The sequence below is a fragment of the Onychostoma macrolepis genome, chromosome 17, assembly GCF_012432095.1.
Source record: "Onychostoma macrolepis isolate SWU-2019 chromosome 17, ASM1243209v1, whole genome shotgun sequence".
Lineage (NCBI taxonomy): Eukaryota > Metazoa > Chordata > Actinopteri > Cypriniformes > Cyprinidae > Onychostoma > Onychostoma macrolepis.
The window spans coordinates 23,323,075-23,346,551 of NC_081171.1; the positions used below are offsets into that span (position 1 = coordinate 23,323,075).

Genomic DNA, 23,477 nt, shown 5'->3' on the forward strand with positions numbered 1-23,477 from the left:
GAAACAGTTACCATGGAAACAGCACTTCTTTACGTAAAGTCTCTAAACATCAGCGGTTACCGAAATGTTGGATTTGACAGTGAATTTAACCTCTCTCGGGTTTGAGGCTGGTCTCAGTGAAGATGAGAAAGTATTGGTATTTCTGCGCAGTCGGTCCGCTGGCTTGACTGTTAGTGGATGTGCGCATGCTGTATTTGCATATAAACTTCTCAGTTTAATAAGGTAAGAAGAGTCCCAACACTGTTGTGGATCTCAGACGACTGTTAATTCTCACATAGATGCAGTTTTTACTGAAGTTATGAACATTTTCACACAGAAAGAAAGTGAACGCTGCTAAAGCACATCTGTCTGTTGGCGTAGTGGGAGGAGGACACATGGGTAAACAGCTTGCGACGACTTTACTGCGTGCGTCCAGCCTCGAGCCTCGCCACATCAACATCTCAACCAGAAGACCCGAGACATTAGGTTAGTTTGTCAATTTCTTAAAATAAAGTATGAACAAAATTATAAAATTTAAATATAAAATTAATTATATACTATTGTATTCATTAAAATTTTAGTAAACAAACACACACACACATATATAACAATATTATATTTTTATTATTATTGTTATTTCTTAAATAAATTATTGCTTTTATTCATCAAGGATGAATTAAATGGATCAAAAGTGACCGTAAAGACAATAACACTGTTCCACAAAAATCTATTTAAAATAAATTCTTTTGAACTTTATATTTATCAAAGAAAATGTATCACCAGTCAGAAACCAGTCAGTTATTACCATCATAATAGCAGCAAATCAGCATATTAGAATGATTCTGAAGGATCTTAACTGGAATAATGATGCTGAAAATTCAGCTTTGATCAACATTTTAAAATATATTAAAATAGATACTAGTTATTTTAATTGTAATAATATTACTGTTTTTACTGTATTTATGATCAAAGAAATGCAGTCTTGGTGAGCTGAAAAAAGTCTTAGAACTTTATCTATCTATCTAGCTATCTATGTTTATTTATTTAGTATTATTATTATATATTATTATTATTATTGCAACTTAATAAGTAGCTGCTTAGTTGTGATAGTTTAAGCAACTAGTTAATATGTTTCAAAGAGAGCAGCTAAGATTAATCATGTTTCATTGGACACTTATTAAATAATTTATTTGGGGAAACAAAATATATTGGCTAGTTCAACCAGATGCAGATCTACAGTTTTTAAAACAATTGCTTCTGAGTGCATTTAGACTTCTCTTATGCTTGCCAAGGCTGCATTTATTTGATCATAAATACAGTAAAAACGGTAATTTCACAGCAATCCGTTGTGATAGTCCTCAAATCATTGTCAGGCTGGACATATTTGTGAGTGTGTGTGTATCCTTGAAGGCCCATCAAAGCTGCATAATCATCGGCGTTACTATAGAAACCCATGTGAAGGTCCTCCTGCATGTGACCACTAGCGCCCTCTTGTCATGGTAATTATGCAGTCAAGAGCAGTTTCCTCTCTAATGCTTTACAAATCATAAAAATCCTCCTGAAAACCAGACAGTGTTACGACTCGTATGCCTTAATAGATAAATCAGAATTTTCATCAGGACCTATTAGTTTATTAAAAAAAAATCTATTTTCTTTCGTTGGCTCATAGGAGAATATTCAAACATGGGTGTTGAGTGTTACTTTGACAACATTAGACTGGCTAAATGGGCAGACGTGCTGTTCCTGTGTGTCTTGCCCTCTCAGCTACCTCAAGTCTGCGCAGACATTCGCTGCCATCTGTCTTCAGACTGTCTGGTGTACAGCTTCACCTCAGCAGTGCCACTCAGCAGGTATTCAGATGAACATACTTAAGATTATTAGCCTTAGTTTTCAATTACCACTGTTACTTATTATGGAATAAGAAAAATGACCTGTGCTTTGTTATCTGCTTGTTGATAGATTGTCTCAAATTTTGATTATACTTCCAAATTAGATTTTGAGGGAGTAATGGCAATAAAACATTACTTCTTAAGTTATTTTTTAAGTATTTATTTTATTACAAAATTATTATTATTATAATATTAGTTTGTTTTTCTTCATTTCAGGCTTGCTGTGCTGCTTGACCACAGTTCTGTTATCAAACCCCAGTATGAGTTTGTGGCTTGTGATTATGTCAATACAATTTGGCTTCTCCGCAATCAGGTGACCGCAGCTTTACAGGATAAAGAAGTGATATCAGCCTCAGTTCCTCTTTCAATGAATGGTGCGTGAAAATTGCAGATGTATCTTTGAAAATACATTTTTATTTCCTTTCAAAATATGTCAATATTCATCTGTCACTTTTATGTACATTAAAATAACTAAGAAGAAATAGTAATAATAATAATAATAATTATTATTATTCACTTAAAAAATTTGTGGTCAGTATTTTTTTAAAGAAATTAATACTTTTATTCATCAAGGATGCACTGAATTGATCAAAAGCAACAGTCAAGAAAAAATCTGTTTAATATAAATGGTGTTCTTTTGAACTTTCTATTTTTCAAAGAAAATGAATCCACAAAATGTATATATATATATATATATATATATATATATATATATATATAAAATATATATATTTTTAAAATATATATATATATTTTTTTATATATTTTTTGTATGTTTTGTTCACAATTATTGTTATAAAACTAATAAAAACAATATTGAAAAAAACGTTTCCACAAAATGTAAGTTTTTAACATTGATAATAATAAGAAATGTTTGAGCATCAAATCAGCATATTAGAATGATTTCTAAAGGATCATGTGACACTGAAGACTGTAGTACTGATCCTGAAAATTCAGCTTTGCATCATGGGAATGAATTACATTTTAAAATATATTTAAAAAAAAAACAGTTAATTTAAATTGTAATGTTTTACAATATTACTTTATTTTTTTATTACATATTACATTTTTATTACAAAATATTATTTTTTATTTTTTTATTACAATAATGTTTTTTTATTTAATTTTTATTACAATAATATTTTATTACAAAATAGAATCCGTTCCACAAAATTGAAAAAAACTCTAAACAGAGTTGCCAGGTTTTCACAACAAAACCCACCCAGTTGCTACTCAAAACTAGCCCAATTGCATTTCGAGGGGGGTCCCCCAGTAAAAATCGTGTTCCGGAGGGTAAAATACACGTTTTCTTACAGGGTTCCCTTGATAAAATTCGCATTCCAGGGGATAAACATCACGTATTGGGGTCGCTTCAACCCATGGACACGAAAAACAACCTACGGCAACTGTGTTAAAGTAGCCCAATTCCGCGGGAAAACCACGGACTTGGCAACACTACTTCTAAACAGCAGTGTAAATGTACTAGGAATCATTTTTTAATCTGTAATTGCAGCTAGGCCATATGTTTGCTTTTTTTCTAGACAAATTTTTTAAAAAGTTAAATGATTAATCTTAGATGCACAAATATCTTTTATAGGAAGTCTTTTCATTTGAATTATTTTTGCAACTTTATAAATAGCTGCTTAAACACACGCATTTTTATTTGCCTTCGAAATATGTCCATATCCATCTGTCACGTGAAGTCAATATGGTTTTTGTATGGTGAGCTATAAGACTCCATTAAGTAAACTTGCACTGTTTGCTGAAGGTGGCCTCTTCCTGGATCAGAGATGGGTATCTGCTGTGCTCTACAGTCTCCTCAACATGTGCACAGCACAGAAGCTGGGCTCCGGAAAGACTCTTCGGCTGCTAAACGGGCTGTTTGAGACAAACACATTTACTTATCACAGTTTTGTAAATGCACCCAGTGCATCTGATCTCAATAACCCTGATGAGTGAGTCTTATTGTAGATGTTCAAAATGAATTACTTTCCTTTATACGGTTATAATAGTTTGTCTCTGTTGTTTTACAGCCTTTTTCCGTGGATCAGTTTGGTTGATGCACAAACTAAAGACGCTCCATTGACTGATTTGGTGTCAAGAGATAAAGGTTTGCGAGACTGCATTTCAGTTATGTACTACAATGCATTCTCAAACTTAGCCGAAGGATAGGACATACTTTTGTTCAGTTAGTTCAATGAGACACAGCAATTAAATTGGGCAACATTTAAGTTTGTATGTAAATTTTTGTGTTCATGTTCAATCTGTTTATCTTTAACCAGCAGGTGTTTGTAAAGTGAAGTCTGAAATAGGTGTTAATTAAACACAAGGGAAAAGTTAGCATGTCAGCTGGATCCCTTTGAGCTGCCGAGTGCTATATTTGTGTTTTATCCTCTGCAGATTTTTGCCACACATGGCCAAATGACTTTGAAATGTTTCCCAGTACATTTGACCATGCCAAGCCATTTACCTACACAGGATATATGCTGCTAATAAACAAAAGCGCCAGAACTGTTACTACTTGTCTCACAAATATTGTAACGCTACCAATAAAAACACGTAAATGCAAGAAAAATAAATGTAAGATAAAGTAATATATTTTTTGTATTGTATTTTATTTTATTTTAAGAGAAGTAATTTGTGTGTGACTAAATAGTGAAGTGTCAGTAAACATTAAAAAAAAATGACAGATGAATAAACTATATTTAATTATATTTTTTATAATGTTATATACAGTAAAATAAAATATACATATAAAAACAACAATATTGTGAATATTATTACTCTTTTTTTAAACTATTTTAATGTGTAATTTAATTTACTACTTTAATATATTTTAAAATGTAATTTAAACCTGTGATGGCATTACGCCAGTCTTCAGTGTCACATGATCTTTCAGAAATCATTCTAATATGATGATTTGTCACTCAAGAACCATTTCTTATTGTTATTAATAATGTTATATTCAGAGTTATAAAGTTATATTGCCTAATATTTTTTGGAAACCCTAATACATTTTTTTCAGGATTATTTGATGACTAGAAAGATCAAAAGAACAGCATTTATTTGAAACAGAATTCATTTATAATATTATAAATGTCTTTACTGTCACTTTTGATCAATTGAATGCACTGTTGCTGAATAAAGTACAGGTATTTGTGACCCTGGACTATAAAACCAGTCATAAGTAGCACAGGTATATTTGTAGCAATAGCCAACAATACATTGTATGGGTCAAAATTATCCATTTTTCTTTTATGCCAAAAATCATTAGGATATTAAGTAAAGATCATGTTCCATGAAGATATTTTGTAAATTTCCTACCGTAAATATATCAAAACCTAATTTTTGATTAGTAATATGCATTGCTAAGAACATCATTTGGCCAATTTTAAAAGTGATTTTCTCAATATTTTGATTTTGTTTGCACCCTCAGATTGCAGATTTTCTAATCGGTGTATCTCAGCCAAATATTGTCCTAACAAAACATACATCAATGGAAAGCTTATTTATCTCAACTTCATAAAATTGACCCTTATGACTGGTTTTGGTTTAAAAAGTATGCATTTCTATACATATATACACACACACACAGCTAAAAACAAAGTAGTCTTTGCTAAAAACCGTTCTTGAAACAGAAATAGCTTCTTCTCAAAGTGTATTTGTAGGGACTTTTATTGTGTAGTCGTATGTGTCTGGCAGCCATTCAGAAAAGACTTTACTCTTCAGAACACGTATTTACAAATTAGCGGACTTCCTGGGCGTCAAACGTTATTTGTCAGGCAGCACTGTTGCATCTACAGCATCACACGCTCTCCGCAGGTACGTGTGTGTGTACGTTATATTATAAAACTATACTGTACGTGTGGGTTTAGCTCATAGGGCAGGTTTGGGTTGAATGCAAATGTCTTTTTTTCTGTGCTGAGATTGATGGTGAATTTTACTTTAGTTACTCGACGTGTCAAAGCTGGTTCGTATGTGCTTCACGGGTCAGTTCATGTCGACTGCGCACAACAGCCTTACTTATATTCATAAATGTCATTACATTTAATATTAAAGTACAGTTTGGATGATTTTATTGCTTCTTGCAGATTTAGTTTCGGTTTTTAATGAGGTTCACTGAAAGCCACCTCTGAGTCAGGTAAGAGTTTTCAGCTGATGAGCTGAATCTTTGATCAGATAGTGATGATAGTTTATATATTTCATGTGTTTGCTCCTCTAGAGATGGAGAAACTAGAGACATCAGAGCTTCAATCTAGACTTTCATCCCTGTCTGTTTCTTCTTTCCCTGGTATAACGTCAAAAAACTGTGAAGCAAACCCTTTAAACAGGTTTGTGTAGATTTTTTTTTTTTTTCTCCCAGAGCTCAACAATGGTTATTTTAGATTTCAAAGGTATGTAAACCTCATCCATCCCGCTTTCATTTTTGAAGACTTCAAAGCACAGACCTGTCCCAGACAGTAATCCAGCCGGACAACCAAACTAAAATGGATGATAACAGCAATAACAGAGAGTCCGTGAAATCCACTGAGGTACAGTGAATTCAAGCCTGTCATATATTTATGAATAAATGAGGTTTAGCGCTGTGCTTGTATGTATGTATGTATGTATGTGTTGTGATGTTGTCAATAGGAGCCCAGCACATCTCTGGGGAAGGCAGAGGCGGGTGACTCACAGGAGAGCAGTACATCACACCCTGGGGAGAAAAAAGGTTAGTAAACCCGAAGCTAAGCTCAGGAAACCTTCTCATCATCTTTCATCATTGCCCCTCGAGAACAGAGCTGTCAGAAAAAAAGAAGGATGTTTGTGCTATTTGTAATGTACTGTTCACAACCTTAAAGACTAGTTTTTACCATCCAAAAAAATCTTTCTATATATGACGCTTTAACCGAATAAGCGAGTCGCTATTGGGCAGGTCACGTGACTTTCAAAAATAGCATGCAGTGTACATTATATAGGCCAAGTTCTGTAATATGCAGTAAAAAAGTTGTTTTTTATAGGCCTAGCAGATATTTAGGCGCTGATTGCATAAAGCATGATGAAAGCTGCTGTAAAAGATATTGATATACAATACAAACTCAGGACTGCTTATCAATTTATTTGATTATAAATGTGCCAGGTCTGCATATCACCAATAAGCTGAAGTTATGCTAATTAACTATTTTTTTGGTGAAAGAGTATTATTATTATTATTATTATTAATAGCAACACAAAGGTCATGGGTTCGATTTCCAGGGAATGCATGAACCAATAAAATGTATACCTTGAATACAATGTATGTGGCTTTGGATTAAAAAAAAGTCTACCATATGCATAAATAATAATAATAATAAATGCTGCCATTTTTCTGAAGTCATTGTCATTTTGACCCTCCTCTACAAAATAGTGGATTACTCAGTAAATATAAATCAATGACATTTAATATTTTGGCTTTCATCACTAAACGTTTATTTATCTTTCTTCAGAAATAATATTGACAAAATCCAAAATTTGAGCTGAGGAAGTTTCTGAAATTTGGTTGATTTGACACAGAATTACCCTATTGTTGTTGTTGTTGTTGTTATAAAAACAGCAATAATAATAATCATTATTACTTATTAAACTTTGTTGCCCTTGTAAATGTAGTGATACTGCGCTAGCTTGCCGGGTGAGCCAATGTGTAATTACACAGCAACATTCGGTGCATCCTGCCTGAATTATTCTATACATGCAGTGTATTTATAATTTGTAAATAAAGTATATAATATTTGTAAATGTTTTTTTTTTTTAAATATATAATATATATTTAATTTAATATATACATCACATATGTATTTTATTTATTTTTAAAAAAGTATCCAGGCATTATGACAATTACAAAAAGTACAGTATTTGGGAGACTTTGTGATTAAAAAAATAAAGTCACAATGCAAAAATAGTCATCAAAATAGGTTTATTATTTTTATTTCATTTTCACTGATGTCTTTTTTTTTTTTATTTGGGGTGATTTGAATACATGCACCGCTGTGCACATATTCTCAGACATTTCTACTCAATCCATGTGTGAAATGAAAGAATATCAATATTATCACTTATCTCTTTGCAGCTCTTCCTCTGATGAAACCAGCATCCACATGGACCTCCGCGGCTCTGAAGGAGCTGAAGACGAAGCTGTGTCAGGAGAAGGACAGCGTGGTGACGGTATATCGTGGAGACATAATGACCGTCCACGTGCCCACTGTTCCCGAGGCCAAGCGCGTGTGCTGGGAGTTTGCCACAGATGGCTATGACATTGGTTTTGGGGTTTACTTTGACTGGTCACCAGTCACTAGCCGAGCCATTACTGTCCACATTAGCGAATCCAGTGACGATGAGGATGAAGATGATGACTTGGAAGGTGAGGGAGTCTGTTTCCTGCTTTTGTTCAGACAAACTGGTAGGAGTTGCTTTGTCTTCTTTTGCCCCGTGAATGCTTAGTGTATCCACACAGTTGCCCTGAATTGTAATTAGGGCTGAAACGATTAGTCGACATTATCGACAACGTCGACAATAAAAAATTGTCGACAAATATTTTTGTTGTCGTGTAATCGTTTGATCTCACATGACCTAATGCAAGAGCCTGCAATACTGCGGTTCGACCAGTGTGGCGCTGTAGCGCAAGACTGTAATTAATCCCTCCTGGATGCAATTCAAGAGAAGACACACCCGAACCTGAGCAGCGTTTGATGAATATGCAAATATATATTGCACGCTTTGCTCTCAGTAACAAAATAAACACAACAAAAACTGACAGCAGTGTGAAAGCAGCAGTTAAAAATGCATCTGGTTACAACGATGTGGATGTTTGCATGAGCTCTGCTTTTCAGTACTCCAGTAAAGTCCGGTCACATCATGTTTATTTATATAGTACTTTATGCAATAGATAGCCTTAAATCAAGAAGCTTTACGGTAAAACATGAAAAACATGAAAAACCAGAGTCAGTGTCGCTTTCAGTTAGAATTACAACTTGATTTTCTGAAATAAAGCAGCTCTCCAGTGTGGAGCTAGCTAATGATAAAATGTTTTTATTAGTGGGAAAAAAATATTTAATTAAAGTGATAGTTTGTTTTACAGAGATCAAAGCTTGATCTAGCTCAGGACTGTTTTGGTTATCATAACCCTAAAAGGTAGGTTATTTTAAGACATGTTTTGAATAAAATAGATTATCCAAAGCATCTCATCAATTACCTTTATTTTGATTCTTATCACTTACAAAAGGAGATGTTAGGCAGAATGTGTTACTTTTCCACGTAACTAATTAAATGGTGAGAGAGTGTCTCTGTCTGTCATCTCATTTTGTGTGCCAAATACATCTATTTGTGTAATGAATTGGTAACACTTTAACTAACGTTAACAAATGATACCTTATTATAATGTATTAATTAACATTAATGAACATGTATTAATCTTTGCTAATGTTGGTTAATAAAAATACAGTTATTCATTGTTTGTGCATGTTAGTTCACAGTGCATTTACCAATGTTAAAAAACATAACTTGTGATTTTTATAAATGCATTAGTAAATGCTGAAATTAACATTAACCAAGATTAATAAATGCTGTAGAAGTATTGTTCATTCTTAGTTCATGTTAACTAATGTTAACCAATGAACCTTATTGTAAAGTGTTACCAATTAATTGTAATTACATAATATGCTTTTCTAAAGCTGAAGTGACCTTTATTTATGTTAGAATATGTATTACTTAATATTTTAACTAATTGCAAAAGCTGAATAATCAAAGTCTACTGATTAACCAGTGAAATAATCGACAATTAGTCGATTAATCGGTCTAATAATCGTTAGATTAATCGATTACCAAAATAATCGGTTGTTGCAGCCCTAATTTTAATTGACAAATTAAGGCTGGAACATGATTTTTGTCCCAATTTCCCCCTGATTTACAGTCTTGACAATAGTTGCCAAAAGTTAGAGCCAGTCTGTTGATTTGAATTCACAGACTCTGATTTTTTTTTTTTTTTTAGCTTCAGATAGGGGTGTTGACAAAAAATAATATCTCTATTTTCTGGGATTTTATCGATAACGATAATTAGACATATTTTGCTAAGTGTGTTATTGTGCTGGTATCTTAAGGACTACCGTGGACAGCTGACTCCTAAAGTTTTTGATATTCTTCATATTATGTGTGGTTGTCAGTTCACACCGATCGAAATTAATCTTTTAAGTTTAAATTGATTTTTACCTTTATAAAGTCACTTTTTTCTAAAAGTGCATTATCTTTTGAATCAAATTCTTACATTTAATCAGTGAATTAGAATAATAAGACTTTAATTCACTGATTAAATGATTTGAGCTATTACCAAGCAAATTAAATCAGTATTAAAATCTTTGTAATGCAGGGGAAACACAGAAGCTGCATCTGAAGAGGCATGTAGATGCATTTACACACTGTTTAATGCAGGACATGAACGCTTTAACCTGCAGTTACAAATGCATAAATAATGTTTTGATATTAAACATAAAATGTTGAATACTGATATTAACTTCTTGTTTATTGAGCTGTTGTAAAAAATCAATAACATTTGTAATCATAGTATTTTTGGAGAAAAAACGGAACTCTTCGTGTTAAATTGATTAATCAATCTTTTTCAAAATAAAAAAAATCATCATTTATTATTATTTGTTTTCATCATTATTTGAGAAAAATTTTATATATTTCTAAATTTATACACTATTTTTTAAGTTTGGAGTCAATTTATATATATATATATATTATTATTTTTTTTTTATTATTAAATTTTATAAATAAAGTTAATTTAGGAAAGAAAAAAATATTTAATGTTAATATTAAATGTTGTGAAACTTTTTTTTTTTTTTTTGTACAAAGCTTATAAGCAGATGCATGTAAGGAATACTTTCAATGATATATGGCCAATTGCTTTGTCAAACAGGACCTGTGGTTCCTGGAGATGTTGAGAAGGGCTCTAAATCAGTTGCCAACTCGAACTTGGGAGAAATCCTGCCTGTGTACCGTCAGGACAGTCATCTGGCGGTTCAGAGCGGGAGCCACGAGTTTCCAGGAGAAGGTACATACCAGCTGAAGTTTGACAACTCATACTCGCTGTGGCGGAATAAGACTCTGTACTACAGAGTGTACTACAGTGCCTGAGGAATCAATTGCATATTTAAAATGAAGCTTTCAGTGATACTATTTTTGATCATATGTATTAAATTACTGTATAATTCTTGCTGTTGTTGATTTGTGCTTTTCGTTTTATCCAAGCCCTATCATAGATCAAAAAATGACTTCTATCTATATATATATATATATATATATCTATATATACATGCATACAAAATGCTTTTTTTAAGGGAATGGAATCATGAGGCTCATGATACGTGCAATGTGTTTTATGTGGCTTAAGATGTTATGTGCAAGATGATATATTTCATATAAAAGGTCCATATATGTTTTATAAGTGTATTGTCTGACACCACAACAGAACTGTGGCATCGTATATCAGGGACTACAGAGTAATCAGGGAAAGTTTATGGGTGGTGAACCTGGTCAAACGCTTTTCAAACAGTTCTAAACAATTCAAAAGCAAACAAGGAAGTCAAGGCGAGGAAGTCGATGTAAGTGACGTGGCAGAGGTCACTGTTGATTCAGGGAATGACACATGAGTGTTTTCTGTTCGTTTGGTTGTTTTGTGTCATATAATACTGCATTGAGTAGCACATTGAAATGGCCTCTGAGGTCAGACACACTATTTCTTACACACTGCTAATAATACTGGGTTTGTTTTCTCAGCCGCAAAGACACTGGAAGCCACAGCCAATTAGGATGTGTTTTAAATATGTTTTTATGGCAGTTGTATACTGTACCAAGATGGCTATCACTGCAGTCACCAGGGTTACTACTCATGGAAATGTTCAAAGCCAGCTTCTTTACAACTTTAAACCATTTCCTGCCACAAAATCTAATTTGTTGCATAACTGATCCAATATTTGCATGTCCCAGGCATGATCTAGGGTTGTTTGGCATCAAAGTGTGTAGACGTAATGCAGATGGCCTGTTGAAGATGTTTTATTTACGTTTATGTTCTTAGCTGATGCCTCTTTACCAAGGTAACTTACAAAACTACCAATAGCATAGGTTTTACGATTTTATTTTTTTTTTGCATCTATCACGTGCAATATGCCATACTAAGTGCTGCCAGCAGGGGTTGTAGTATAGTATTTTGTTTCATTTAAATACTCTGTTCTTGATTATATGAATACCAAATCACACTGCGAATGTGCATCGTGTGAGTTTCTCTTCGTACCTTAATTATTTGCATGTCTTGAGAGACTGTTGCATTGTGCTGCTGAGGTACTCGATTCTGCCTATGTGTTTTTCTGCTTGTTCTTCTCTGTATTATTTTTTTTTTTGTATGATATGCATATGATATATGTTTGTCATCACTTTCTTGTTTTTCGTTAGTTGTTTCTTTTGCTGTTTGTTGTTCACAATAAACGTTGACAATGAGTCGAGTGTGCACTTGCTGCCTGTTACATATCCAGCTTTATGGTTCCTTCCATTCAGTACATGACACTTCCTTCTGAGAATAACCATAAAAAGTGCTTTCTCAGCCTTAAAAATAGTTTTTCATTGGATGTGCACAAGCATCATTTCCCTTTAAACTGATGTCAATGTATTGAGTAACAGCAGAATTAGAAGTTTTTTGTTGTTTTAGATAGAGGGCGCTGTTAAACTGAAAAAAATATTTTATATATGTATGTATGTATTGTATTCATTTTAAAATAGGATGTTTGATTATAGTAAATAAATATGAGATATTAATATTATAATCAGCTGTTTATACTATAAGAGTATAATGTAATGATCATGTTTTACTTTATAAACAACATGATCAGCCTGAAACTGAGAATATTTAAATTATTGAAATTCCTATCCATTTAGTATTGATGATCAGTCCTAAAAAATAGCATACATTTTTTTTCATAAAAATTACTTTTGTTTAATGTCTAACTGCTATGAATGAATTAAACAATTCTTAACAAATAAATTAATTCAGGAATACATTTTGTGATATTAAATTTTGAATAACATACCACGGGGCCGTGTTTTTTTTGTTTTTTTTTATCTATCAAAAAAATGTAGCTCTTTTTGTATCAAATAAAAATTTATAACAAATTTTGTCAAATTGTATACATTTTCTTCTAAACTTATTTCGCTATTCATGATTATTCCCTTCTTATTTGCATATTTTAATGTATTCATTGACTTCATTCTATTTTTTTAGTTCATTTTTGATTTTGGCGAAGCTGTCACTCCATAATTAAACATTCTCAGTATAAGATGTTACTTGGTCATGGCAGTGTTTTGCATGGTGTTATTGTATTGAAGAAATAAAACAAAATATAAATATTAGATGAAAATGAGAAATGTTGCCTTGGCAACAAACTGAAATAAGTACAATTACTAAATACTAATAAAATAAAAACAAATTAAAGATAGAAATATAAAAAAAAACTAATAAAAAATAAAAGCACATAATAAAAAAATAAAATAAAATGCTTTTAAGCATGTCTTACATGTCTTTTAAATTGTAATTCAAGATTTTTGGTTTAATAACTGATTATTAGTCTTTTTATAAATTTATATTCGTTTAAATATAATATAAAACTAATAAAATAAAATTATGTATATATATATATATATATATATATATTTATTTATTTAAAACAACTATAACAAAATAAATAATTAGGTATTTTGTGACAGTTACATTTTGTTCATTTATTTTTATTTATTTTTCACAAAATGTGGTACTGTAGGCCTACTTTTTCTAAACCTTTTTTAATTATTCCGTAATTTTTTTTTTATTTTTTTTTTTTTACATATTTGAATGTATTTAATTTATTACATATTTTCTTGTTGGTATTGGATGTTTCCAAAGTTGTCACTCTAAAAACACCGTGAGTGTCAGAGATGTTAATTGGTCGCGGCGGAGCGTGTGGCACAGGAGGTGATAAATGCGACGGCGGTCGCGAGGGATTGGCTGCAGTCCTGCAGGCCGCACACCGACAGAGAGAGAGAGAGCACTGGAGGAGTTCAATCGATTCTGAATCAACAGCATGGGCAAAGTGCACTTTTATGCCATCTGGTCTTTACGTGAAGCCCCTCGACAGTTTATACGGTGGGCGCTTTCATTTGAGCTAACGTTACTTCACTGTATGACCTGATATTATTGTTTTACTTAACCAAACATGTAAGAGTTTGTTGTCACACTTTTACAGGAATGAGTGTGTCTCTGGAGAAAAATCTCTTGGCTACGAAAAAGTAGCTGAACATTGCTATAATTACTGCCAAGGAAAAACTGATTAATGACATTGATTTGAGGAGAAGATGTGATTTTGTTTGCCAGTTTGTGTGTGTGTGTGTGTGTGTGTGTGTGTGTGTGTGTTTTATTTGAAGTCCTGTCTAATGTATATAAAAAAGGTTATCTTACACTAAGACTGAGGACATTATCTGTTGCAGAGAAAATTAAAAATGCAAGAAACATGTCAAACCACTGATGTGACCATAGACTGTAACTAAAATTGTAACTCATGAATTATATAAAATATATAATGCAGCTTGTCCTAACCTTATATTTTTGAGAAATACTCTTGATCAAAGTCAAAGTAATGTTACAACCTTTCATATAATATATATATATCCCCTTTTTTAAATGTATGCCAGTGTAGTTGATGATGGGCATACGTTTAGTGCATTGTCATAAAATGTTCTCATTTACAACAGTTCTTAACACGGTTTTTGAGTAAACAAGCATTTACACAATCGAATAATATAGTTGTAGCTCTAGCCCATGTGACCAGTTTCTCTGTGTGACAAACTTTTTTGGTTTTCTCTAATTGACCTCATGTAGAAATGTCAACCGTAAGACGTACCAGGTTCAGATGCCGTTACCTTTACCGAAGCAGCTGATAGTGTTTGGTTTAGGGGAATGGTCATCCTTCTCCAGTGATACGGCGATCTCTGTGGAGGTTCTGCTGGGTCCAGAGGTCAAGTCACAGGTCATCGGGACTCTTTCACCTCACTCCAGGCAAGTGCACTGAATCTTACGACTACAGCACTGCCCTGCAGTAAATCATTTGGTCTAAATTCATCCAGATTGGCAGTTAACTAAAATTATTACAGTTGTTTACAGTAATTAAAATAAAATTAAATAATATAAATATTAAATGAAAATTGGAAATGCCTCGGCAACTAACTAAAATAATTGCGTATTACAAGTCCTACAACTGAAATACAAATGAATTAAAGCTATATAGAAATATTTAAAAAACTAGTGCTGTCAAATGATTAATCGCATCCAAAATAAACGTTTTTGTTTACATAATACATGTGTGCGTACTGTGTATATTTATTATGTATATATAAATACACACACGCATGCATGTAAATATTTTCAAAATATATACATGTATTTACATGCATATACAGGTATGTATATTCATATAATTTATGTATGTTAATATATAAACATATGTTTTTCTTAAATATATACATAATAAATATACACCGTACACACACACACATTATGTAAATAAAAACTTTTATTTTGAATGCGATTAATCGCAATTAATCGTTTGACAGCACTAAAAAAACAAACTAATAAAATTGATAAAAGCACATAACAAATGATTAAAATGTAAACTGAAATTTAAGTGGAAACTAAATATAAAAATAAAAGCTAATAAAAAATATTTAAAGTACTATAGCAGTGCATAAATAATACATAACACTGATCCTGATGAATATTTAAATAAAGACACTAACACTATGACTGTATCAAATAGCAACTGTATTAAACCGTTCCAGAAAGCCAAGTATATGTACAGTTGTCTTAATTAACAAATAAATCCCCATTATTTATTATTTATTTATGTTTTATTTGTTAGGGACAGATACAATAAGCATAGATGAAACTGAAACAACAGTCATCCCATGCATGTACCATAGTGCTTATAGCCAAAGCTAATTCGCAACACTTGTCCCTAGAAGGGCTTTTATAAATTACAACATAAATTTAACAGTCAAAGTGAGTCAAACCCCTATTTTTTAAATGAATTCAATAAATTAGACTGCGATATTGATTTAAGCTCTGTCTGGGAAACTCTTTCTGTGAAGGTGTCTGATCTGGCAAGGAGCTTGGACTCCTGAGCTTCTCACTGAAGCCACACAAAGAGGCAGGAGAGGAGTTTACGCCAAAGTCATGCTCAGCATCCGTGGACAGGTATTTAAACATAACATTATGTCCTCAATCGTCTCTCACTAGTAGTGCTGATTGCAAAGATCTCGCATATGTCCAGTATGTCTTGTTTTCAATCATTTTAAATTTATCCATCACAAACTTCTTAGTTAAACCGTATGTTCTTTGTAGGTGAGATCCAGCTTTATCAGCAGCACTCCACGAATAACAAGGAAACGTCTAGCACTGAACCACTCCTCCAATCCGTCCAGCACCCTTCTCAGCAGCGGAGAGAGTCATGATGTGAGTCACGCTTTGCTTATGACTTCAGTGAAATGATCTGTTCTTTGTTCTTCAGTGGCCACAAGGTCATTTCTAACTTAAAAGGATAGTTCACCCCAAAATTTAAACTGTCATTATTTACTCACTCTCAAGTTGTTCCAGACCTGTATGAATTTCTTTCTTCTGCTGAACACAAAAGAAGATATTTAGAATAAATTTGGTAACCAAACAGTTGATGGACCCTATTGACTTCCATAGTATAGAAGAAAAAAAATAGCATTGACGTCAAAGGGGTCCATAGACTGGCTGAGTAAATAATGAGAGTAAACGACGACAATTTTTTGGGTGAACGTTCCCTTTAACTAGTCATCAGACTTTTCAGAATTCTAGACGTAAGGTTTATGAGATGCCTTAAGACATGGCTTGTGATGAAGTGAATACACAAAAGAATGACTTCTCCTTACGTCTTCATGAAAATCACCCAGAGATCTCCTCCCGAGGGAAGCGTCAGCTGTGCGGAGCTGGGCAAAAGTAAAATGGAGACACGAGAAAACACTCTGCTTCAAGGTGTGTGGCCGATGGTAAGGAGTCGTCCACAAACTAGTTCTTCAGCAAGTGGATTGATCTTCACGAACTGAGAGGGTTTCAAATTTTATAACGTACTGTGGTTTTTAAAGGACAAAACTCCAAGACGCTCCATTATAGGAATGAAAGGATATGTCTGGAGTTCTGAAGATCCAGAAAGCCCTCAGGATCCAAACCGAGTTTCAAGCATAAAGAAGCGCAAACTGCGTAAAATGTCTGCAGTAGATTTAGAGGACGAGATGGCCGGCAAACGTGTGAAGAGCTGCAGGGCTGGTAAAGGCTCATTCATCTACTCGGAGTAAAACATGATAAATGTTTATTTACCTGCTTGAAATCAGAATTAGTTATTGATATAAGTGTGGAAATATTCACAGCATAGTGTATTTATATACTGAACTAATTGTATTTTTGTGTTAAAGTTTGAACCCAAATGTTTGTGATATTTTAATGTAGTAATTATAAAATCGGTTGTCATTTTAAAAAGAAAATCTGACATTTTATCCTCTGTTTAGCTGTCAGTAATTATTGCTGGTGTTTGCCAAGGCAAGCATCACTATTACTATTGATTTTAAAAAGTTATTTAACTTTTTTACCTTTTTTTCAGAATTGTGTGTTTGTGTGTGCATGTATTTATTAATTAATTAATTAATTCATTCATTCATTCATTCTCAGACTGTCCATCACAGCGCTGGAGCCACGCCATGTGTTTGAGTGATCCTGAAACAGCCATTCTGATTGGTGGGGAGGCTGATGACCAGGCCAGTTGTAAAGATTCTATATGGAAACTGGAGATCGGTGCATATCATTTTAAAATTCAATATGAAAAATTAAAAGATTGCTATTTGCATTTTTTTTTCCTGATTTGGGCAGCTAGTATTTGTAAATGTTGCATGAATGCAGTACTATAACTACACATTCATATTCAAGCAAATATACATTATGTAATTATTATTGGATGCATTTAATTATTTTTATTATTATTATTGGGGCATTTGGTTTATATATGTTTTGTACAATTTTGCTGTTAATAATGACATATACCTTTTAACATGTAACACATAACTGTAATAATTCTCAGATAATGATTTCTGGTTCCCCATGGACGTCTCATCGCCGGAGGTCAGTCCACCAAGCTCAAATGGTCAATCAGCAACCTTTGATCCTGAGTCTAAAGCCGTCTATGTGTACGGTGGTCTGAGAGATGGCCAGCAATACAGTGATATTTATATACTGGACACTATAACATGGAAGTGGAAGCTTGTTTCTGTGAGTATTAGATTATTTGTTTTTTAATATATTGTATATATAATATATATACAAATGTGTTTATGGTTCAGTATGTAAATAAACTATGCTGTCACTATTTCCACAGTTATATCTATAACTAATTCTGCAATTTATGACAATGGTTTAATCATATGTAACACTTATTTTTATTGCATACAGTGGGGCAAAAAAGTATTTAGTCAGCCACCAATTGTGCAAGTTCTCCCACTTAAAAAGGTTGAGAGAGGCCTGTAATTTTAATCATAGGTATACCTCAACTATGAGAGACAAAATGAGAAAAAAAAATCCAGAAAATCACATTGTAGGATTTTCAAAGAATTTATTTGCAAATTATGGTGGAAAATAAGTATTTGGTCAATAACAAAATGTAATTTCAATACTTTGTTATATACCCTTTGTTGGCAATGACAGAGGTCAAATGTTTTCTTTAAGTCTTCACAAGGTTTTCACACACGGTATTTTGGCCCATTCCTCCATGCAGATCTCCTCTAGAGCAGTAATGTTTTGGGGCTGTCGCTGGGCAACACGGACTTTCAACTCCCTCTAAAGATTTTCGATGGGGTTGAGATCTGGAGACTGGCTAGGCCACCCAGGACCTTGAAATGCTTCTTATGAAGCCACTCCTTCGTTGCCAGGCGGTGTGTTTGGGATCATTGTCATGCTGAAAGACCCAGCCACGTTTCATCTTCAATGCCCTTGCTGATGGAAGGAGGTTTTCACTCAAAATCTCATGATACATGGCTCCATTCATTCTTTCGTTTACACGGATCAGTCGTCCTGGTCCCTTTGCAGAAAAACAGCCCCAAAGCATGATGTTTCCACCCCCATGCTTCACAGTAGGTATGGTGTTCTTTGGATGCAACTCAGCATTCTTTCAGAGTTTTTACCAAAAAGTTATATTTTGGTTTCATCTGACCATATGACATTCTCCCAATCTTCTTCTGGATCATCCAAATGCTCTCTAGCAAACTTCAGACAGGCCCGGACATGTACTGGCTTAAGCAGGGGGACACGTCTGGCACTGCAGGATTTGAGTCCCTGGCGGCGCAGTGTGTTACTGATGGTAGCCTTTGTTACTTTGGTCCCAGCTCTCTGCAGGTCATTCACTAGGTCCCCGTGTGGTTCTGGGATTTTGCTCACAGTTCTTGTGATCATTTTGACCCCACGGGGTGAGATCTTGCGTGGAGCCCCAGATCGAGGGAGATTATCAGTGGTCTTGTATGTCTTCCATTTTCTAATAATTGCTCCCACAGTTGATTTCTTCACACCAAGCTGCTTACCTATTGCAGATTCAGTCTTCCCAGCCTGGTGCAGGTCTACAATTTTGTTTCTGGTGTCCTTTGACAGCTCTTTGGTCTTGGCCATGGTGGAGTTTGGAGTTGGACTGTTTGAGGTTGTGGACAGGTGTCTTTTATACTGATAACGAGTTCAAACAGATGCCATTAATACAGGTAACGAGTGGAGGACAGAGGAGCCTCTTAAAGAAGCAGTTACAGGTCTGTGAGCCAGAAATCTTGCTTGTTTGTAGGTGACCAAATACTTATTTTACTGAGGAATTTACCAATAAATTCTTTAAAAATCCTACAATGTGATTTTCTGGATTGTTTTTTTTTCTCATTTTGTCTCTCATAGTTGAGGTATACCTATGATGAAAATTACAGGCCTCTCTCATCTTTTTAAGTGGGAGAACTTGCACAATTGGTGGCTGACTAAATACTTTTTTGCCCCACTGTATATGCATGACATTTTGGGTTGACCTAGGCAAAGGGAAATATACCGTCAGTGGCGTACCACAGTGCCACAGTCTATAAAAAGGAGCTGTATGTATTTGGAGGGGTGCAGCCCAGCCGATGTCCTGAAGGCAAGGCTTGCAGTAACACGCTGTATATTTTCAACCCTGAACATGGTCTGTGGTATCAACCGATCGTGGAGGGTGACCGTCCTCTGCCCAGGTTTGGGTAAGGAGTTTTACTTTGTCTTTTCATCCAGTTTATTATTAATTATCATTTACTCATTATCATGTAATTCAAAACCCTTTTTTATTCTTCCTCTACTGTCTTCCACTACATCATAAAAGTAGCTTTGTTTTTTTGTTTTTTGCCTGAGATTTTTGTCCGTCTTTTGTAACTATATAATTTGTCCTTACTGGTCATTTTATTGTAGGCACTCCACCACGCTGTTGTCAAACAAGATGATCATTTTTGGTGGGAGAAAAACTGCCACCTACCTCAATGATCTTCACATCTTGGATCTTGGTAGTGGAACTGAGCATCTGAGAGTATTCACTGTCGGCTTTGTTGTTTATATAATCTCAGTCTTGTATACTAAGTCTTTTGTTTCTTGTGGCAAAGGCTTCATGGAATACACTGCTGTAAAGTATGAGAACATGCCACCATTGGCCCGTGGGTAAGACTTCAAAATGTGAATTTTACAACTTATTTTTAAAGAAAACTTTGTATTTTGAAGAGACTACTTGTTTTGTCATTCTGCTGTGCAGGTTTCACGCTGCTCTACCCGTGTCTGACAACAGGGTGCTGATCAGCGGAGGCTGCAGTGCTGTAGGAGCCCTACAGGACCTCCATCTCTTTAACATAGGTCTGTCATTCCCTCATTTACTAAAACTAAGTACCATGCAACTAAATACATTGTAGCTATTTAAAGTTTATATAGCTTGAAGACCTATGAAATGGTTTGACAGTCATACTTTTGACACACTGATGGGCTTTTTAAAAAAGAAAATAGCATATAGCTTTTTTCACTTGTTATTGCTAGTCAGTAGCAGGAGGATATGCAACATTATGCAACTAACTATTTTTTAGAATAAGAGAATTATTCTTCAAAAATTTAATGTAATAAAAATGTATGGTCCATTTTTTACCAAAATAGAAAGATTATTAATTTTAAAGCAGTGTCTGATTCCAAGACCCAACATTGTCCGCAACAAATATTTGAAACCCCAAGTAATACAATTACAATTAAAGCTGCAAGCAGCGTTGAAAGGGCCCTCGCACCCGGGCTCACCACCACCTGGTGGTTTTAGGAAGACAGCGAATGGAGGGCAATATGCATTTAAAGTGGTAAATATAGAATGTCAAAATCATTTATTTGTGCTAAACTTCCTGCTACCAGGTGGTGGCGCTATGACTATAACTGGATATTGGCATGTAGATGTCTTCAGACCAGCACTTTTATCAAACATGAAGTTTGGTGCAGACTGAACATGGGATGTTTGAGTGCACAGCATGACGTATCCTGTTGTCAACAGGTGGCGCTATGATTATAACTGAATATTGACCTTTAGATGTCTTCAAGCCCTGACTCTTATCAAACATGTGAAGTTTGGTGCAGATTGGACATTGTATGCCTGAATTATAACAACTTAGTTTTTCATGGCAAAACATCAAAGTTTGTCAGGCCACCATGGACACGCCCTTCAACAAAAACTCAAGATCTTCGCAATTTAACGTCACTAAGGGCTTTAGATTACACTGACCAAATTTGGTGTTGATCTGTTCAAATCTCTAGGAGGAGTTCATTTAAATACAACACCTGAAAAGTGCAAAAACGGCACAAAACTTGCTCAGAAAATTCTAAATAACAGACTTCCTGTTGGGTTTGTAGATATTGGTGTGCTACATGTGTCTACCAAATTTCGTACATGTATGTGAAACATAGCTCAAGGGGCACTTTGTTGAAATTTTATAGGTGGCGCTATCAAGCCATTTTGTCACACCCACTTCAGAAACCCACATATCAAATGTAAATTTTCACCACTTTTGGCATGTGTGCAAAGTTTCATGAGTTTTCGAGCATGTTTAGGCCCTCAAAAATGCGGAGAAGAAGACTCTGAGCAATTCCAATAGGGTCCTCGCACCACTGGTGCTCGGGCCCTAACTAAAACTAAATAAAGTTCGTAAAGACAAATTTGGAGTTGGCTTGATTAAGCCAGACCAGAAAGTCGATTGATCGATCTTCCATGTCTCCTTTCGTTTTAAACAATTAATTTACATGACTCTTCCAGCTGTTTATGATTTAGTTTTTTTTTCTCCCCTTGTTTACTTTCTACCTAGGTTATGAAAGTGATATTTTTATAACTGGTAAAATGTATGTTCATTTATAAAATGTCCATGGACTGTTTTTAAGAGGATAGTTCAGGCAAAAATAAAAATTGTCTAATTTCCTCACACTATGGCCCGGTTTCACAGACAGGGTTTAGACTAAGCCAGGATTAGGCCACAGTTCATTTAGGTAATTTTTATAAACGTGCTTAGGAAAAAACATTACTGGTGTGCATCTTGAGACAAAACAAAGGCACTGATGTTTTAATATCAGTCAGTGCATGTTTCTTTCAGTTGAAACGGCTCAGACTTGCATTTTAGTCTGGGACTAGTCTTAAGCCTTGGGTGAGGTGTCCATTTAAGTGTGTTTGTCAGTTTTACTTTAAGTTAAAGTAGTATACCAGCATATAGATGGCCTCAAACCAAGACTTGAAGTCACAAATCATTGATTTCAAGGTTCTTTAAAAGACTACAGTTTACAGATATTAGTCTGAATGGCTTGAAAGGTTAAAATGATGCATGTTTGCAGATACCAGCTCCTGGTCATCAGTGGTGTCTCCATTGCTTTGCTCCAAGCCTCGCGCAGGCCACAGTCTGATAAGCCTGGGCTCTACAAAGCCTTTATCTTCAGACCCGAGGGATGCGAGGGATCGCCATCGTAGCAAGAGCCTCTCTCTCCAGTGCGCCATCCTAGTATTTGGAGGGTCAGATTGTTCAGGAACGTTTTATAATGACACTGATAAATGCACGGTTGAACTCCCTGTTTAGGATCAGGGACTACAGGATCTTTTTTCTTAGAAATGAATGTATGGTACTAACAGAAACGTCATAGAAAAAATTGGAACTTGAGAAACTTTTAACTTTTTTTTTTTTTTTTTAACGTTGCATTGTTGCAGTTTTAGCATGAACAGCTGTTTTACAGCTACCGTTTTTATATTGATTTCCTTAAGCAAGCAAAGCCTTCCCTCTCTCCCATGTGTAGTTCAGATTTGTATTTAGTACATTCAGACATGTATTTTTGTGCAATAAATGTTTTCTTATTTTGCACGCACTTAACACGTTTTCACGTTTGTATTTTTGTCCACTTTGTATGTTTCACATTGCACTCACACATTTTCCTTTGTCACTGGCATGTACAGCTCAACTCTTGTTCATAGA

The 23,477-nt window shown here is 34.3% G+C and overlaps 3 protein-coding genes across 6 annotated transcripts; all 3 read left to right on the forward strand.

Annotated features, from left to right (window-relative positions):
* The first annotated feature begins 20 nt into the window (after positions 1 to 20).
* noxred1 (NADP-dependent oxidoreductase domain containing 1) lies at positions 21 to 4,385 on the forward strand. The gene is made up of 6 exons (XM_058749698.1): positions 21 to 222; positions 317 to 465; positions 1,649 to 1,829; positions 2,085 to 2,242; positions 3,637 to 3,823; positions 3,902 to 4,385. The coding sequence occupies exons 1-6, from the start codon at positions 65 to 67 to the stop codon at positions 4,038 to 4,040; spliced, it is 972 nt and encodes a 323-aa protein (XP_058605681.1). The 5' UTR covers positions 21 to 64; the 3' UTR covers positions 4,041 to 4,385.
* Positions 4,386 to 5,479: 1,094 nt separating this feature from the next.
* Positions 5,480 to 12,300, forward strand: tmed8 (transmembrane p24 trafficking protein 8). Of its 4 annotated transcripts, XM_058750379.1 has the most exons (8): positions 5,483 to 5,690; positions 5,818 to 5,857; positions 5,960 to 6,009; positions 6,091 to 6,199; positions 6,301 to 6,400; positions 6,501 to 6,579; positions 7,954 to 8,244; positions 10,798 to 12,300. In XM_058750379.1, the coding sequence occupies exons 4-8, from the start codon at positions 6,093 to 6,095 to the stop codon at positions 11,013 to 11,015; spliced, it is 795 nt and encodes a 264-aa protein (XP_058606362.1). In that variant the 5' UTR covers positions 5,483 to 5,690; positions 5,818 to 5,857; positions 5,960 to 6,009; positions 6,091 to 6,092; the 3' UTR covers positions 11,016 to 12,300. The 4 variants fall into 4 exon arrangements, with proteins under 4 accessions (XP_058606365.1, XP_058606364.1, XP_058606363.1 ...); XM_058750381.1 differs by lacking the exon at positions 5,818 to 5,857 and having other exon boundaries at positions 5,481 to 5,690; XM_058750380.1 differs by having other exon boundaries at positions 5,482 to 5,690; positions 5,818 to 6,009.
* Positions 12,301 to 13,897: 1,597 nt separating this feature from the next.
* Positions 13,898 to 23,477, forward strand: zgc:163014 (uncharacterized protein LOC100038766 homolog). Its single transcript, XM_058750412.1, has 13 exons — positions 13,898 to 14,049; positions 14,782 to 14,958; positions 16,047 to 16,152; positions 16,300 to 16,410; positions 16,875 to 16,970; positions 17,067 to 17,247; positions 17,647 to 17,769; positions 18,053 to 18,240; positions 20,023 to 20,219; positions 20,425 to 20,516; positions 20,613 to 20,667; positions 20,759 to 20,856; positions 22,849 to 23,477. The coding sequence occupies exons 1-13, from the start codon at positions 13,988 to 13,990 to the stop codon at positions 23,085 to 23,087; spliced, it is 1,725 nt and encodes a 574-aa protein (XP_058606395.1). The 5' UTR covers positions 13,898 to 13,987; the 3' UTR covers positions 23,088 to 23,477.